General features: G+C 48.3%; 1 protein-coding gene and 1 long non-coding RNA gene across 8 annotated transcripts in view; one reads left to right on the top strand and one right to left on the bottom strand.

The window, feature by feature from the left end:
- Window positions 1–18,293, top strand: part of ABLIM3 (actin binding LIM protein family member 3) — a 127,130-nt gene that overhangs the window by 62,697 nt on the left and 46,140 nt on the right. For all 3 annotated transcript variants that reach the window (XR_009053170.1, XR_009053169.1, XM_057731471.1), the window contains exons 6-8: window positions 5,483–5,609; window positions 9,457–9,550; window positions 16,505–16,592. Coding sequence is in view for 1 of the 3 variants with exons in the window: in XM_057731471.1 (XP_057587454.1) it covers window positions 5,483–5,609; window positions 9,457–9,550; window positions 16,505–16,592 (309 nt within the window). In the remaining 2 variants the exon portion in view is untranslated. The remainder of the gene's footprint in view (window positions 1–5,482; window positions 5,610–9,456; window positions 9,551–16,504; window positions 16,593–18,293) is intronic.
- LOC130851369 (uncharacterized) overlaps window positions 10,389–18,293 on the bottom strand; it is a 158,605-nt gene continuing 150,700 nt past the window's right edge. For all 5 annotated transcript variants that reach the window (XR_009053183.1, XR_009053182.1, XR_009053181.1 and 2 more), the window contains one exon: window positions 10,389–10,493. This is a non-coding gene — a long non-coding RNA (uncharacterized LOC130851369). The remainder of the gene's footprint in view (window positions 10,494–18,293) is intronic.

Raw genomic sequence — 18,293 nt, 5'->3', positions numbered from 1 at the left:
TCATAACTCCTTGAAAGCATCATCCAGAATGACAGCAATGCTGGGATGCAGGACCACAGCACCCTGGCCAATGCTGTTGAGGCACCCGGACACCAGCAGGACCTTGTGTGAGGCTGTAGAGAGAAGCTGGCTGGAGTTAGGAGGCTGTCATCCCTCTGTGCAATGCACAGCCATCATGTAGCCTCCCCATGGCTCAGTTTATGCAACTTCAAGGAAAGCAAATGTATCAATCAGTATTTGGGAATCACACTAACATACATCATAGTGTGTAAAATGCTCTCTAAATATAAAGTGAGGGATTTTGTTGGCTTGGAGGTTGATTCTAGCAAACATACCAAAGGAGAACTGAGAATAAGATTCCCGAATCTGCTATTGTATCACTCAGCTTGTGTTATGTGTTACTGTGTGCCTTGAGGATCTCAGACAGGTGGGAGATTTCCTCAGCTGTGTGGGAATCCCACATGGGAGCGTGTCCACGAGGAGAGGCTGCTAAATGTCTCCGCCATAATTCTGCAGATCAGGAGGTGAAGAAGGTGAGGAAGAGTGAGTACAGAAGAGCGAGTGAGCACATGGGCAGTCTCCGGGAGGGATGCCTAGGATCATGGCTCATCTTGTTGCTCACGAAGTCTAGACATCAGTGTGTGGATGTACAGGGCATATGTTTCATAGAAATGTTTCCTTCCCAAGGGTGGTCATTGTCCATGCTGCAAACGCAAGGCAGCCTCCTGACTCGAGGGGAAGTTGGAAGGTCTGTTGAGCTCCCCAAGGATGGAGGGAACTAAAACAAGATTCAAGAGAGTGCTAAGATGAGGAACATGTCATGGAAAAGGAAAATAAAGGAGGAAAAACCTGTAGTATTTTTGAGCTAGAGGAGTGTGAAGTTTCATCCCTGGAACATAAAGACATTCTGGAAGAGCAGGAGCAGTATCTACTCAAAAGAGATCAAGAAGAATACTTAGGAACTGTCAAGGGAAGAGAACTGTGTTACTCATCACAGGCAGAAGATGTTTCCTCACAGATCTCACTGACAGATCAGGCGCAGAAGCAGCATCACCACCACCACCACCACCTCCACCTCCACCAGCACCATCACCACCATCACCTCCACCACCTCCTCCACCAGCACCAGCACCACAAGTACCACCACTACCACCACCGTCACCAACACTGCTGTCACCACTGCTAACACTGATTGACTGTGACTATTGCCAGGCCCTGCATAGACCTCACAGAGAAGAATCAGCAGCAGTAGCACCACCACCATCACCACCAAAACCATCATACTGCTCACATTGATGGGCCATTACTATTGTCAGGCACTGCACTAAGTTTTCTGTGTATAACATCTTAATCAAGATAAGAGTTATGGTTTTTAGGTAAGACAACCGAGACTCAGAGCATAAATGACTTGCCAGAGTCACTCAGATAATGGTAATGGAACTGGAATGTGAGCCCAGAAAGTCTGACTTTGGAGCCTATTCTGTTAACAACTTATACCAGAGACATAACTTGCTAATAGGAAGGGTCCTGTCTTCCTGGATTAGTTGCCTAAAACAAGGTGAGGAGCTTGCTATGACTCACAAACCCACTTATTTTTGCTGATCTAAGTGGAATGAATGACACAGTCAAAAAAAACTAAAAATAGCTGTCTGGGGTCTTTAGAGGCTCCAGTAAACTGGGATTTGGGAGGAGCAGGTGGTGGCATCATACTTTCTGCCAGCTGAAGGCTGTAATTTTGGAACAAAGAAGAACGTACGAGGAATGGGGTGGACAGCTGGCTCTGCAAGAATCCAGCTTGGGACACGTGTGGTTTTCCTGACCCTGCTTATTACACCAGACCCATGGGCTCCCGGACGGGGTACCTGAGGCTCCACTGGTGGTCAAGGGTGGAAGCTGCAAGAAGAGAGAGAAAACAGTCCTGGTAAATGTGAAGCCAGTTCAGTGGGGGACCAGCAATACAATATGAAAAGAAAAACCACGTAGAGCAGGTGTCCTAGAATTCTCAGGAAGAATCAGCAGGCCTTCCCTATATCAGGAATATCGCTTCTGACCTAAGATCAGAGATTGGATAATGCACAGAGTATGGGTTAAAAACATGAGACTATGGAATAATAATGATAGCAACCATTTATTGGACATGTACCTGCCAAGAACTGTGTGAAGTCCTTCCAGGCCTGACTTCAGTTCGTCTTCACACCAGTGTTGTAAGAAAGATGTTCAGATGAGGAAGCTGGACCTTAACGGTCAAACAACTAGTCACTGGGAAGCTGGGATTCTCCCCTCGGCCAGCTTCTCTCCAACTCAAACCTCTCAGCTTAACCTCTAACCACTACACTGTACCATATCCTAAATTTTAACTCAAGGTGGCAGTTCTTCCCAGATATGTCACTGCAACTTAAAGAGACTGAACTCATCACTTGAATGTGGCCACAGAAGGATGCAGCTCTTCAGGTAAGGTTTGTTGAAGAAGCAGACAATTGTGTTGTTGACCAGTAACATCTCCATGGAATCCACAAGTGAATTTGCTCAGTGGACCATGCCAAGCAAGGAAAAGTGAAGTGTAAGGGATAAAGGAGAAGAGAGAAACTGTTGTTGTCATTAAATAGTTGAAGAAACTGACATGTGGGGGAAGAGGTAGATTATTCTTGGTTGCATAGAATAGGGGGTGTCACAAGGAGTCCAGTCTCAGCTCCATATTAAGAAAGGCAGTCGTGATAATCTTACCTGTCCAGAGGCAAAGTGGACTTCCTCATGATGGGGTGAGCTGATCACCCCTGGAGGCAATGACACAGAGGAAGGTGCCCACCTGTTGAGAATGCTGTAGATTCCTGCATTGGGTGGGACTTTGACCAAATATTCTGTGAACTCTGAGCCCCTGTGGAATCGTTTAACCCTATCAAAGAGGCCCACAGAGACACAAGTTCAGCATTTGTGGCCTAGAAAGCTGGATCAGATGCCTGACCCCTGGGGTTTTTCTCTACTGAGCACAGGCAAGTCACTTCAGATATCTATCTGTCTATAAAAGAGGAAGGGGTACCTGATTTCTCTAAACTATGACATTCTGAAGACTGTGATGACTGGGATGGGGTGGGGGTAGACTTATCCCAGGAGAAAAGAAAGGAAAAGGAAGAAATCCTAAAACTGTTCTCCCAGCCCCCACTTGAAGGCCTGGGACTTGAAGCATTTTGCAATGGGAGATCTTCCTGCCCCCAGCTTACGCTAAGAGATGTTAGAAAGACGCTGTGTGGCCAAGAGGCATGGACTGTGGGAGCCTCCTCGTACACACACTTCATCAGGGCCCAGACCTCCCCACAGCCTACTGGGCACTCCCCCTTCTTAGACACACAGACACATCATTTCCTCTCCAGGACTGTCTCCCAGCTGGGTGTGAGAGCTTCAGCCAGCCTCTCCCAATTTGATATGCTGTCTGTTTTCTCCCCACTGCTCCCAAGTGTGCATTCGCCTTTGGTGCCAAGAGGCAGGCTTGTCCTCTGGTAAACTTTGCACCATGACCCTTTCCTCCTCCAGAGTGGGACATCCGGTCAGCTAGGCCTGAATTCCCAGCATCTCCCAAGTACCTTGGACGCTGCCTCCATTTCCTGCCCCTCCCTAGCCATTGATTGAGCAACAGGCAGACTCTGGGCACCCCCTACGTTCTACTGGCCACAGTGCAGGGTGATGGGGATGGAGAGCAAGGGCACCTTTCTGCTCTGGAACAGTCTCATTAGACTCTTTAATCCTTGCTACTTGGGGAGGCAGATGTTTGGTATATGATCACATAGGGGACGAAGTGTGCATGGTAAGTTCTGTCCTTTGCCTGAGTGCTGTCAAGCCTGTTCATTCTCGCTCATTCAGCAGATCTGCTCTGAGTTCTTACTAGTGCTGAGCACAGGGCTAGGCAAGGGAAGAGATTTAACCACAAAACACACGAATCATAAACACGGCCCTTGCCACTGAGCATACAAGCCTGAAGGTGAGAAAAAAATAGATACCAAACCTGTCCCATGGAGTGGGGCTTCCCAAACTCTCATGTGCTTGGAGATCTTGATAAAATTCAGTTGGTCTGCGACAAGGGCTTAATTTCCGAAATGTATAAACAGCTCGTAAAGTTCAATATGAAAAAAACGACCCAATCAAAAAATGGGCAGAAGACCCAAGTAGACATTTCTCCAAAGAAGACATACAGATGACCAACAGGCACATGAAAAGATGCTCAACGTTGCCAGTTATTAGAAAAATGCAAATCAAAACAACAATGAGGTATCACTTTATACCAGTCAGAATGGGCATCATCAACAAATAAATACTGGAGAGGGTGTAGAGAAAAGTGTACCCTGCTACACTGTTGGTGGAAATGTAAATTGGTACAGCCACTATGGAAAACAGTATGGGGGTTCCTCAAAAAACTAAAAATAGAGCTACCATATGATCCAGTAATCCCACTGCTGGGCGTATATCTGGAGAAAACTCTCTGATTCAAAAAGATACAGGCACCCCAGTGTTCACAGCAGCCCCTATTCACAATAGCCAAGACATGGAAACAACCTAAATGTCCACCAACATTTGGATAAAGAAGATGTGGCATATATATACAATGGAATATTACTCTGCCATAAAAGAAAGAATGAAATAATGTTATTTGCAGCAACATGGATGGACCTAGAGATTATCATAGAAAGACATATCATATATCACTTACATGTTGAATCTAAAAAAATAATACAAATGAACTTATTTACAAAACAGAAACAGAGTCACAGATATAGAAAACAAACTCATGATTAACAAAGGGGAAAGGGGGGTATAAATTAGGAGTTTGGGATTAACAGGTACACACTACTATGTATAAAATAGATAAGCAACAAGGACCTGCTATATAGCACAGGGAACTATATTCAATCTTATAGTAACCTATAATGGAAAAGAACCTAAAAAAGAATACATATATATTTTATATCTATATATACACACACATACATATATAACTGAATCATTTTACTATACAGCTGAAACTAACACATTGTAAATCAAGTATACTTCCATAAAAATAATTAAAAATAAATAAAAATTCAGTCGATCTGGGTGGGGCCCACATTGCTGCGCATTTCCGAGCTCCAAGGTGACATTGATGCTGCAGGTCCCTGGGTCACAGAGAACTGCATGAGTTTAGTTAGCAACTCGAGAGCAGAAGCCGTGCAGGGTCCACTCTGGATGAACTGTGGTCAGGATGACCAGCAGGGAACTTTCTGGAGGAACCCTAGGAGGTCTGTCTTTCTCTCTCACACCAAGACCCCTTGTTGAGAGATCAGGGCTCCACTGGCCTTTCCCTCACTTGGCAGAGTCTCAACAGGTGCCTGTGGCAGCATGGGAGCAGTTGTGGAAAAGCTGGCATTCGGGGGGGTTTCCTTGACTCGGGCGTGAGATGACGCAGGGGTCCAGGGGCCCAGGATGCTTTGCTCAGTGGGTCCTCTTGTGTTTGCAGACTGCGCTGGGTGCAAGGAGGAGATCAAGCACGGCCAGTCCCTCCTGGCGCTGGACAAGCAGTGGCACGTCAGCTGCTTCAAATGCCAGACCTGCAGTGTCATCCTCACCGGGGAGTACATCAGCAAGTGGGTCTCTCGCCCTCCCCGCCCCGCCTGATGGGCCTCTGCATGCTCCCAGGCCTGGCTGCACGTGGCCTTTGCCTGAGTCCCCAGCAGCATTGCCCTCCGTTTGCGTCCAGCTACCATACTCCGGCCACAAGCAGCACCTCACCCACCTTGGGCCCTCATGCGGTGCTTCCTCCGCTTCAGATGCTCTTCTCCGTCCTGCACATGCTTGCTCCATCCCTTCTTGGTCGTGGGTTCCACACCCTCTCCTCAGAGCTGGCCTCATACCACCTCTTACCACCTCCAGGCCCCCAACACGGGCCCTCCCAGTGGCCTTCATTTTGCCCTATTCATTCATTTCCTTCATACATCATTTGCAATTGTATATTTATCCATGTTAACTTTTTGATAAGGATACCATTTATGGGACTTTTATATGGACAAGGAATGTACTAACGGCTGTGTATGAATTATCACATTAAGCCCCATGACTACCCCCATGAGGTATTTATCCCCATTTGAAAAGCTGTAGAAACTGAGTCTTAGGCAGTAAGTAACTGGCTCCAGTGATTTTATTTAGTGTCTGTCCTCACCAAGGCGGGACTGTGTTTAATTCAGTGCTGCCTGTAGCACAATGCCCGACCCATAGTCAGTAATACACTTGTTTAAATGAATTGAGATAAGAGATGATGGACACACAGTTGTCAGGAGAGACGGCCCAGCCCCCATACTGAGCACGAGACCAGCCCCCTTGTGCCAGGCCCTTGTGACCACATTTACACACTCAAGTACCTAAAAAATATGAGGGCCACAGACAGTCACAGCGTTGACACTTTATGATCCAGACACTTATTAGGTATTGCTCTTTGGCCCAATGCTAGGATGCAGTGAGCACATGAAGTTGTAGCATGCATGGTTTCTACTGTTAAGAAATAAGGGAGATAAGCTATATACATAAAAAATTACGACTCCAAGGGATATGTAATTGGGATTTCAAGAGAACTTCTGTTCTTTAAGACCTTTCCAATCATAAGTGACAGAAAACCCAACTCAAACTCCCTTAAAAGCAAAAATGGGAATTTATTGACTCATAGAAGTGGGAAAGCCAGCGGCATTCTGGCTTCTGGCATGGCTGAATCCAGGAGCTTAAAGATATCATTAGCGTTTATGAAATCAGTATTACCCCCCGCCACCCCCTTCTCTCTCTGTCAGTCTCTCTCTCTCAGCCCTGCCTTCCTCTGGGTTTGATTCATTTTCAGGCAGGACCTCCCCCAAGTGGTAGCAAAGATAATCACCAGCAACTCCAGGCTTTCATTCTAACAGCTTCGCAAACCTGGCAGAGAGAGGCCTCTTTCCCAAGAACTCCAGTGAAAGTCCCATAGCTGCCTCTGATTTGGCCACCTCGGGGTCACGTGCCCATTCTTGGCCAGTCACTGGCCAGGAGGTTCTGAACCCCTGAACCAGAGGGCAGCCCTTTGTGAGCCCTTTGTAACTGTGAGTGGGAAGGGGTGGTTCCCAGGAAAACCCAGGCAAGGTACTGCTGCTGACAGAAAGGGAGATAGATACTGGCTAGACACTGCTTGTCTGTATCAGAGGTCTCAGTGAAGCGCTGTGACTATTCACGTCTAACTAGCAGAAGTGAAGTCTGGAATATGTGAGAGCTTTATGAAAGATAGTGATATTTGGGCTAGACCTTGAAAAAGGGTGTAAGATTTGAAAATGTAAGGAAGGAAAGCTTGTAGGCAGAATTCCCAGCCTGGGCAAGGGCAGGGAGATACTGGACACATCCATCCTGTTTGCTGGAATTTGGGCTGTGCACAGGTGAAGTCCAAGGCTGCAGAGGTGAGCTGAGGTCACAGCCCCGAGAGCTTTGAATGCCTTGTTGGTGGGAGTCTGGCATGTGCCTCTGTGCCTGCCAAGTAAGGAGTGCCCTTGGTGAGTCACCAGCCTGGAGCCCTTGAGTCTGTGAGCCTAAATTCAAATTCTCTGGGGGGTAAGGGTTTGCTCAGAGCTCCTCGCAAGCAGGTCCAGCCCAGATTGCCCACCACGCTTTGGGCCTCTGCAGCCGGGCTCTGGGCTCTTCATCCATCTGCCAGCAGAGTGGTAGGTGCCTAGAGGCACCTGCTCTGGTGTTGATGCCCAGGCTAGAAGCCCTGCCCACTTGACCTTGGCAAGAAACTCAACTTCTCCGAGTCTCAGTTTCCTCATTTATAAAAACAGGGCTGAGAAGAAGACCTGCCTCGTAGGGTTGTGTCAAGGCTCAGAGATCCATGCTTTGTACCTAATCAGTACTCAGCAAATGTTCATGTTTACCATCTGCCTCTTTTCAGAATCATGTATATTTTAAATTCCCGCAGGCCTCACCAACCTCACAGATCCAAATTAGGAGGTGTTGGCATTTATACCCAAGTTTTGCTGGCTCACTGTACCCACCTCCTGACAAAATGACTTTATTCCCGCTGCAGGGTCGCCCTCCCACCCCCACAGAGCGTGGAAGGCTTGGGGGTCGGGGAGGCTTGTCTCATGGGCCCACAGACAACAGTCTCACCTCACGATTTTGCTGAACACCGGTCCTCAGGGCCGCCTGTCCTTCAGGAAATGCTGACGGCCCTGCTGCCCAGCGTGGGCTCCCACCAATCCCTACAGGGCAGCATGTTGGACATGCCTGTTCTTTAGGCCTCTCTGTGTGTGAGCGAGTTCTGTTACATCCAAAAGATGGCATCAGCACTTCAGAGAGATGTCATCAGATCTGGTCCTTAGAGCTAGGCAGGGCCCGAGCAGGGCTGCGTTCTTTGATGCCCCCAACCGTCTCCAGATGGGCCCTTGAAAGCTGACCCGCAAAGTCGTCCTTGAAGACCCTTCTCAGCAATCACAGGGATTCCCCTAGCTGCCATGTGCCAGGTATTCACTCTAGGCCGGGCTCTGTGCTGAGTCCTGGGACATGCTGGAACCATGTCCTATAATTCTCATGACAAGCTGGGAGAAATCAGACAGCCTGAGTTTGGACCAGCTCTAGGTCATCTGAGTTAAGTTTTCTCATCCACACAATGGGGAGACGGATAATTCCAACCTCGCAGGGCTGCTGAAAGAATTGGATGAAATCACCTGTGTGAAAAATCATCAGAGGGCCTGGCACACAGCAGGCAGTAAATATGAATGCCTGTTGGTAGTAGGGGGTCATATAAGGATAACTAAGAGTAATCTTATGACTGCCCAGTAAGTTACAATCACTGGGCAGGAATGAAGCACTTAGGAGGTGGTCAGCGAAGGGGGGTAGTTCCTGTTTTCTACTGATCCAGGCGCATATCAGATGATTCTTTCTGTACAGGTGAAGTATTTTATTAGAAGAGGAACCCTTAAGGATATGCAAAAAATCAGATCGATGACCTCCTGGAAGGGAAACCAGGAGAAGCTAAGAGGAGGGTGAAGGCTTTTCTCTTTGAGCCTTTGTAATGTGCCAAATCCAAATATTGCCTATTCTAAATAAAATAAGTTTTATTTTTAAAATAATTTTTAAACGAATTTTTAAAACAGCCGTTTGGGGTAAAGGAAGGAGAGTAGGTCTGGAGAATTTCTGGGAAGGGAGAGGAAGGAATGTGGAAAAGGGACACTCACGGCCAGCAGCAGACCTGTGGCTCCCTGGCACGCTTGGGGAGTTTGTCAAGATGCAGACTCCCTGCCCGCTGCATCCCAGGAATTGTCTGATTTTGTAGATCTGAGGGGTGTCTGAGGAGTCTGCATTTTTAACAGCTCCCTGAGTGCTTCTAATCTTGGCCCAGTCACAGTTGGCTGCAGGTCTGGGAAGCTCCTCGTGACACCCCCGCAAACCCCCCTAACTTCCTCTTCCTGTGTGGATTTCCTCTTGCAGGGATGGCGTTCCATACTGCGAGTCTGACTACCACTCCCAGTTTGGCATTAAGTGCGAGACTTGTGACCGATACATCAGCGGCAGGGTCTTGGAGGTGAGTGGGTGCAAGGAACTATGAAAATGTTTGAGCAGGATGGCCCGTGACTCCAAAAAAGTTGTCCCTGAGGAAGGAGAAAGTCACCCCACACCCCTTTTTCCAGAGCCTCTACCTCCCCCCACTTTCTCTACCCCAGCTTATCTTGCTACATGACGTTGAGCAGATAACCTTGCTTCTCTGGGTACCCCCCAAATGAGAAGCTGGACAAAATTATTTCTTGTTCAAAAATGCTGTGTTGGAAATACCAGTTGCTTCTCTGGATTCAGACCCAGATAGATTACTGGGAAGTGACAATTATGATTTTCTTCCCAGCCCTGTCTAAAGGATAGAAGCCTTTATTTTTTAAGCATTTGGTAATGTGCTGATTTAAGAACCAGCTTGTCTAGCAGCCTGCTCCCTAAGCCCTTCTTTGGCTGGTCCATCACCATGGCAACAGCTCTCCTCTGCCTCTGACGCACAGCTCGCTCTGCCAGTGACAGACAACCTACAGCACCCTGCTGAACCCCTGCCTGAGCCCCCGTCCGCTGGCCTTCCTGGCCTTCCCTCCCACACCCTGTGGGCCCAGGAAGCTGTCTTCCTATGCTTTGGGACCACCCACCTTGAGGAATTAGAAACAGGAAGGAGTTTGGTGCAAATGAAAAACAGTAACCTAAGAGTAGAAACAGCTGGGTGCTAATGTTGACTGTTAACTCGTGCTCAAATTTGGGGTATCTTTGCCTTTCTAGGCCTCAGTCTTCTCATCTGACAGTAGCTGAGGGACAACAGACTAGGTCAGGCCTTGTGAACAGAATCATTAATTCTGACAAATCTGGCTAGTTGGTTGTGGTTACCTGGAGTTAGCAGTGTGTTGAGAAGGATTCTGCAGCCGCATCTCGGCTCAGCAGGAGAAAGTGTAGCAACCAGGAAAGGACTCTCTGAGGAGATGCATTGAAGCTGAGCCCTGAGGATGAGAAGGAAGAATCGTGTAAAGAGCTAGAAGGAGAACGAGCTTGACCCTTTCAGAGAACAGAAAAGAAGGCCAGTCTGGCTGAATTCAATAAATCAGGGCTAGAGGAGGATGGAGTATATCATAAAAGTCATATCATATATAAAGCTTTGTAGACCTGTTTAGGAGTTTGCGTTTTATAACAAGTGCAGTGGAAAGCCATGGAGAATTTCAAACCAAAGAGCAGCGTAGTAAGATTGCTTTTAAAAGATTGTAGGGAATCTGAGAGAATAAGATAAACAAATGTACAGAGTGGATAAACCATCAAGCATTTCCAGGGAGCCGTAGGAGTGCAGTGTGGAGGAAAAGGCATGAAATTGGAGCACAGGGACAGTTTGGGCCCAGAAGTTTCTGAGGGCCCGATACCAGGGTGAGGAGTTTGTAATTCACAGGGCAACGGCAGGTGGGGGTGTTGTAGAGAGGCCAAGTAGAAGTGACCTGCTTCAAGCTGCACCTTAGGGAGGATAATGTGATGTACATGGGCTAAATTTAGAGAAAAGAAACCGGGAGTGGAAGACCAGCGAGGAGCCCTCAACCCCGCAGGAAGGACTCCGGAGGTATAGTGGCGGTGGAAGGGGCAACCACCCTGTCTGCAACCCTGTGGAAGTAGAATTCCAGTAGCTTTGCAACCATGGGGCAACTTGTCAACATAACCATCAAAGGAGAAGAGGCCAAAAGTTGAACCCATTGTCAAGCCCAGGTGAGAGAAAGTCTGGTGTTGCCATCCACAGAACTGGGGGTGGCAGGGAAAGAAGCTGATCTGGGCAGAAGCATATCGAGCTCCCTCTGGGATGGGGTGTGGTTGAAATTCCAGAAAGGTTTCAAGAGGACGATGAGAATATGGATCAGAGCTCAGGGACAAAGCTCAGGCTTGGAGGGACCAGTCTCAAAAGTGCTAGGATTTGAGTACTAGTCGGCACCATGGGAGTCATCAGGATTTCTGAGAGAGAGAGAGAGAGAGAGAGAGAGAGAGAAGAGGGCTGAAGGCAGCCTTGGGGAGGGCTGTTTACAGAGGGAGACTGAAACGTTGTCAGAGAAAGAGGAAGAGCAGTCAGGGGTGCGGGGGGAGATTGGGGAGGGGTGATGGGAGGACAGAGCTCTTGAAAAGATGGGGAGTCAGGCAGAGTGTTGAGCAGATTGTGCAGCGCAGTTAGGGATACGCAGGCTGAGAAAAAGCTGTGGGGTGTGGGGCAAGGTTACCTTCAGGAGAACCATTTGTCAGGCCTGCAGAATGCCCCTGTGGGCAGGGGCAACCACATTGCAGTGACGTAAAGGGTCAGTGGTATGAGAGGTCAAAAAAGCAGACTTTTCTTTCAAGAAGGAAGAGACTTCAATTACACGTGGGGCCAGGGTTGCAGACGGGAATTTGTCCCAGCATTTCCAAGCTGCTCTGAAATTGTGTCCGTGGCTGTCTTTCCCCGCCGCATGTTACTTTCATTTAGCATAGTGGGAGCCTCCTCTTCTTAGGCAGCTCTTGTGACTGAGTTTCAATTGATTCCATTCGTACGAGGCTCCATCAGCATCTTGGATGTATTGATTTTTCTTTTTTCTTTAGAGCTGGGAAAGACTTTTAGCAATCAACTAGTTTACCTTCCTTGTCTTACATGTGAGAAAAGTGAGCCCGAAGACATCTGGTGCTTTTCCAGATCACATGTAGTATTTCTAGTAAAGACAGAGCTGAAATCTAGGACTCCAGGCTCCTGTATCCCACACTATTGCCCACAGCTCTCAGCCACCCAAGGCCTTTGAGGTAGTGTAATGTCATGAAAATACACAGTTGGAGTGAAACAGACTTAGATTCCAGTTTTATCACTTCTCACCATGAAACCTTAAGCAAGTCACTTTTTTTGAGTCTTAGAGTCCTTATCTATCAATGGAGAATACTACTGTTATTTAACACCTAGTAGATATGTCAATGTGAAATCATAGAAAATATGTATATTGGTCTCTGCCCCTGATTCATGGCACAGAGCTCCTAAAATCCTTCTAATTTCCTAAGTGGTAAAAGCTCTAGGAGCATACTTTGTTCTAACATTTGGTCTTTGACCTCAGTTCCTGAGCACAGAGCTCCTAAATCCCTTGGAATTTCCTGGGTGATAAGAGCATCCTTTGTTCTAATGAGCTGACTCTTGGTGGGCTCCTGCATGGGGCTGGTCACCAGAAAAGATGAAGTCATGATTAGAAGTTTGGAACTTTCAGCCCCAACTCCCATCCTCCAGGAAGGGGAGAGGGCCTAGAAATTGAGTTAATGATGGATCCTGCCTATGCAAGGAAGCCTCCATAAATGTCCCACAAGTGCAGGGTTCAGAGAGCTTCCAGGTTGATGAACACATGGAGGTTCTGGGAAAGTAGTGCACAGTGAGAGGGCATGGCTGCTCCATGCCCCTTCCCACATAACTTGTACCTCTTCTGTCTGAATGTTCATCTCTATCCTTTATCACATCCTTTTATAATAAGCCAGTAAATGTAACTGTTTCCCTGAGTTCTGTGAGCCAGTCTAGCAAATCATTAAACCCAAGTGGAGGGTCATGAGAACCCCGATTTATAGCTGGTCAGTCAGAAATACAGGTGCCAACCTGGGACTTATAATTGGTATCTAAATTGGTGTAGTGGGGAGATAGTCTTGAGGGTCTGAGTCTTTAACCTGTGGGGTCTGATGTTCTCTCCAGGTAGAGTCTCAAAATATAGGACACCCAGCTTCACAGAGAATTGCTTGGTATGGGAGGAAGAAAAAAAAAAACACTCACATCTGGTGTCAGAAATGCTACGAGTGTGGTAGTAATCAGAGAGTAAGGGACAAATGCAGAAGTGTGTTTTTCCTTTATAGCTAGTCAGGACTCTTCTGGTTGCAAGTACAGAAACTATACTCAGCTGGCTTAGACCAAAAAGGAAATTTATCAGCTCTCAATAAAAACCCAGGAGTAGTTCTTGCTTCAGGCACAGCTGGGTCCAGCACTCAAACATGCATTTGGAATACTGTATCTTGCTTTCTTGGCGCCACTTTCTTCTGTGTTGGCTTTATTCTCAGGAAGACTCTCCTATATGATGGGGAAATCAGACACCATTGCTCAAGGCTTACATCCTATCAGCCAGCATTTCCAATGGAAGGAGAGCTTTCTCTGTTTCAATAGTTCAGCAAACATCCCAGGACTGGCTCTCATTGGAGACTCTCAGGCCCATCTCCAAACCAGTAGCTGTGACCAGATAGTTGGAATAACCACATGGATTGACATGTGGAATGGGTAGTCAGTCTCACCAAGGGAAAGCTCGATGCTGTTTCTGGAGGAAGGAGGAAGGATGTTGGCCAGGCCAAAGCAACAGCTGCCCGCTACGGGGCCCAGTGCATTTCTGGGTATACAATACGCACTTAATTAAATTCCATTTCCCCTTCCCGTTCCCTCCCCAGGCCACCCCACAATCCCTTCCTCAGTGACAGAGCTCAACATGCTGAGCACCAGTCCCATTCTTTCCTTCCTGGTCTGTGTCCTCACCAAGGAGAACCTCACCTGGTCTGTGTCCTTGTGCTGCCCTGCCTGACCCTGCTTGTAGTTCCCAGACCTCTCCAATAGGGCCCCATTTTCCAGGAACTGATTCTTTGCCATTTTTCTTTACTGTGTTCTAGACTTTGGCTTGTTAACAAAACAATGTCTCATCTTATCCCACTGACTTGGTCTCCATTATGCTGGCACCCACTGCCCTGCAGCCCCCGACCCCACTTCCTGAGGTGGTTTTCAGCACCATCCGTGGCAGGATTGCTGAGATGGCCACAAAGCCACTTTTGGCTGGAGCAGGGTGCTGGGGTGTGACATTTAGGAAGATGCCAGCTTTAGTTCTGCCAACGCACTGTTGCCATCCTAGAAACAGGTCTATAATTGAAATGATAAAGAGACACAAAGTAGGAAGAGACTACTAATTAAAACGATTATCCTTGTCGTGGTATGGGAGAATCAGTCCCACGACATCTCAGCTGAGGAAAATTAGCAGGCTCCTTCCAAAGTTCGAACACAGTTTGCTTTAGTGACGATGGGGACATTCTGTCGTTGGTGGGAGCCATGAAAATCATCAAGACTGAAAGAGAAAGGATTTGGGGCTTTTTTTTTTTCCTTTTTAAAAAATCTGCTCTTTCCACATTCTTGCTAAGTTTTTAGAATAAAGTAAGTATCTCCAAAAGAGATAAATCCATGCCCAACCCTCCCCCCTCCAAAAGATGTGGGGATAAGCCTTCAGTATTATACAGTTACACTTTCTGAATTGGAAGGAACCCATTAGCGTCAGACCAAGCAATGGCTGGGGGAGCCCTTTAACAACATCCCAGTATCCATCAATTTACCCTAGGTATATTCCCCTCCAAAATACTTTGCCCTAACATGCAACATATGCCTTCAAAATGAGCCCCACCTTCCAACCCAATCCCTGCACCAAGCTCCTCCCATATAGCAGTTCTAGAGCTGCCAGTGAAGGGCCCTCGTGCGTCAGGTCCTCTTGGCTGGGACTGCAGTGTCAGAACTGTCAGCCTGGAAGTGAGCGCTGGGCCAGTGACCAGCCCTCCTGGGAGCAGCTCCGACATTGCTCCTGGCTTCCAGTGGGACCTCGAGTCACAACCTTCTCCAAGGGTTGTTTCTTCCCTCTAGAGAGGAATTCTCAGCTGCAAGTCATTTCCATTTTTACTTGAAATAATGGGTAGGGAAGGAAAGTGGGGATAGGGAAGGAGGCTCACCAAAGCCAGACCAGGGTGAGCTGGGGATAGGGGCGGAGGCTCCCAGGTACAGCAATCATGGGACTGGCCCGGGGGTCAGAGACTCCCAAGCAGGTCCTGGCTTTGTGGGTCCCCTTGTTTGTCCACTGAGCCCTAAAGTGTGTCCTTCATGTGCCACTCTCACAATTTTTGCCCTCGTGTACTCATTCTTCCCTAATGCTTTAACTTATCTTCAAGTTGGTGCCCTTGCATACAAGAAAACTTATGTAATATAACAGGAAAACCAGGATCACTTGCCATAGTGCCAGTGACTAGGAAAATATAGCCCTAGTGGAGGCTCCAAGCCTCTCACCTGTTCTCATTCTTAAATAGGTAGATTAGTAAGTTTTGGATAGATGTTACAGACATACTGCACCAAACTGGTACTTTCTTCTCAAAAAAAAAAAAAAATCAATTGATAGGGGATTAAAAAGGAGATCTTGGGCTTCCTAGGTGGCACAGTGGTTGAGAATCCACCTGCCAATGCAGGGGACATGGGTTCGATCCCTGCTCCAGGAAGATCCCACATGCCACGGAGCAACTAAGCCTGTGCGCCACAACTACTGAGCCTGCGCTTTAGAGCCCGTGAGCCACAACTATTGAGCCCATGTGCTGCAACTACTGAAGCCCACGTGCCTAAAGCCTGTGCTCCACAACAAGAGAAGCCACGGCAATGAGGAGCCCGTGCACCACAACGAAGAGTAGCCCCCACTCACCACAACTAAAAAGAAAGCCCGCGCACAGCAAAAAGAGACCCAATGCAGCCAATAAAATAATAAATAAATAAATAAATATAAAAAGGAGATCTTTTTTTCTCAGATCCAATGTTATTAAACCCAAGGTCTCTGTGCCACTTAAAACCATGTCATGTACCACTGGTGGTAATGGCCCATTCTTGGGAACATGCTGGGATGGCCTCAAAGTTAAGACTTATCTCATCTGGAAATGAGGCAGGACCAGTGGCCTCCAAGTGACCCTTCCACTGCTGGAATAGGAGTACCAGCGTCCAAGGAAGTCCCCTGAATGCCGTCAGATACCCATGGTATGGAATCACCAAGCTTTTGGTAAGCGTTTAGATTGTTCTGGACTCCCCTGGGTAGACTCCCAACTAGCCTCAGGGCCATGAAGATGCCATTGACACTAATGAGTTAGGAAAATGTTCAAACCCAACCTGTCCCACTGGATGGCAGCCCCAGCCCTGACCCCCTCTTTCATCTTTTTATTCTTGTAGGCAGGAGGGAAGCATTACCACCCAACCTGTGCCAGGTGTGTACGCTGCCACCAGATGTTCACTGAAGGAGAAGAGATGTACCTTACAGGTAAGCAAATCTGACTCTCTGTAAGGCATTCCTATCTGCTCATGAGTAGAAAGGAGATCCAGTCTCTTTCCATCTCAGTGTTATCTGTGTTTTTGGCATATCCTCAAAATTGCGATTAATTTGCCCCTCTCTGGGTGGTTTGGGAAAGTTGCCGGTGTGGCTAATGTGAAGTGACATGTAATCTGCCTTCCATCCCTGAGCGCCTCCGCCCACTGCTTGGCTGGCCTGCTTCCCTGGCAGTTCTCTGAGCAGCTCCCCTGGCTCTGCCTGGGGGTGGGAGGTCAAGCTGCTTAAGGCCAAGGGGTCAGAGAACAGGGGGATGACTGGGTTGCAGTGTCTGCACCATCACAGCCCCTACCCCCGCCTCCCTCTCCCATCCCTTCCCTCACACATCAGAGCCTCACACCAGGCTGCTGCTTGGTCTTCCCACGGACTCTCAGGATGCACCAAAAGGAATGGGAGGGAACCAAGAGTTTCCAAGAAGCAAATCAGAGCTGCGTTCCCTCTGCCACTTCTGGGGTCCAGCCCTCTAGCCCCAGGATTCTTGTACTCGTCTCCTAACTAGTCTCCAGGCGCTGCTCAATCCTCCATCCTCTGCCCAGTCCATCATTCTCAGGCATCACGGTGTTCTCGGTAGAGCCCTGTTGAGAGGTCTTTGGGAGCCCTCCGTGCCTGCTAGTTAGGTACAGACACTTCAGGCTAGGATTTAAGACTGTCTCACCAAGGGCTCAAACTACCTTGAACAAACTCAACACTTCAGCTGCCAAAGCCAAATTTCAGTCATTCCTTCATCCATTCAAAAACTCTCTCGCCCGCCTACCAGGTGCAGGCTCTGCACCAGGGTCCACAGTGAGTTCCAAACTCAGCCCTACCCTGCAGTCCAGGGGGAGCTGGACTGTGGTCAGTAGTCACACAGATAACTGTCACCTGTAATAAGCTGTACAAAGGGGAGGAGTGTGGGACTGTGAGAGCATGTGCCAGGTGGGGAGGGTGGCAGGGAAGGTTCCCTAATGAAGGGCCAGGAGCCGCGGTTCGGAGGACGAGTGACTGTTAACTGGGCAAAGAGGGAAAGGACGGGATTCCAACCTGAGGGGACAGAATCTGCTGGCCTCTGGGGTGTGGGGTGGGGTGAGGAAATGGCAAGTGCGGGAGACCAGGAGGAGCCAGCGTGGCCAGGGTATGGCTGGAGGTGAGACGTGAGACAGGAGGTGAGCAGGGGTGGCCAAGCTGGGCCTTGTGGCAGGGGTGATGTTCAGCCCCTCAAATGATCTCATGGTCCTGGTGCCTCCAAGTAGCCGCTCTTCACTTGCACGCTTCCTGAACACTGTGTCCTCCGTGCCTTCCTTTGGAGCTCCTACCAGTGTAGGTCCAGTATAGGCACTGCCCACTTCTAAAACCCCCCAGGTGCCCCCAACCCCACCCACCACTCACCAATCCCTCTTCCCTGAACCCCCTCAGCCCTCTGTTTGCACCTGGTCCTCTCCATCTTGCATTGAGCCATTGGCCATCTCCTTGAGAACCTTGCCTCTGACATTGGCCCCTCAGCCCTGGCATTGACCCACACGCGCTCACTCTACAGGTGATCATTGTTGGCTGAATTGCCCTACTAGCCACCTGCAAATGTTTGAATACCGTCTTGGGCAGGGCATTTCTTGGGGAGAAACTTTCCTCCCAGTTTCCCCACAAGGCAGATGGAAGTTC

This window comes from Hippopotamus amphibius, chromosome 1 (genome assembly GCF_030028045.1).
Source record: "Hippopotamus amphibius kiboko isolate mHipAmp2 chromosome 1, mHipAmp2.hap2, whole genome shotgun sequence".
Classification (NCBI taxonomy): Eukaryota; Metazoa; Chordata; class Mammalia; order Artiodactyla; family Hippopotamidae; genus Hippopotamus; species Hippopotamus amphibius.
The sequence above is the reverse complement of the archived record's forward strand: the minus strand, read 5'-3'. Positions and strand labels throughout refer to the sequence as shown.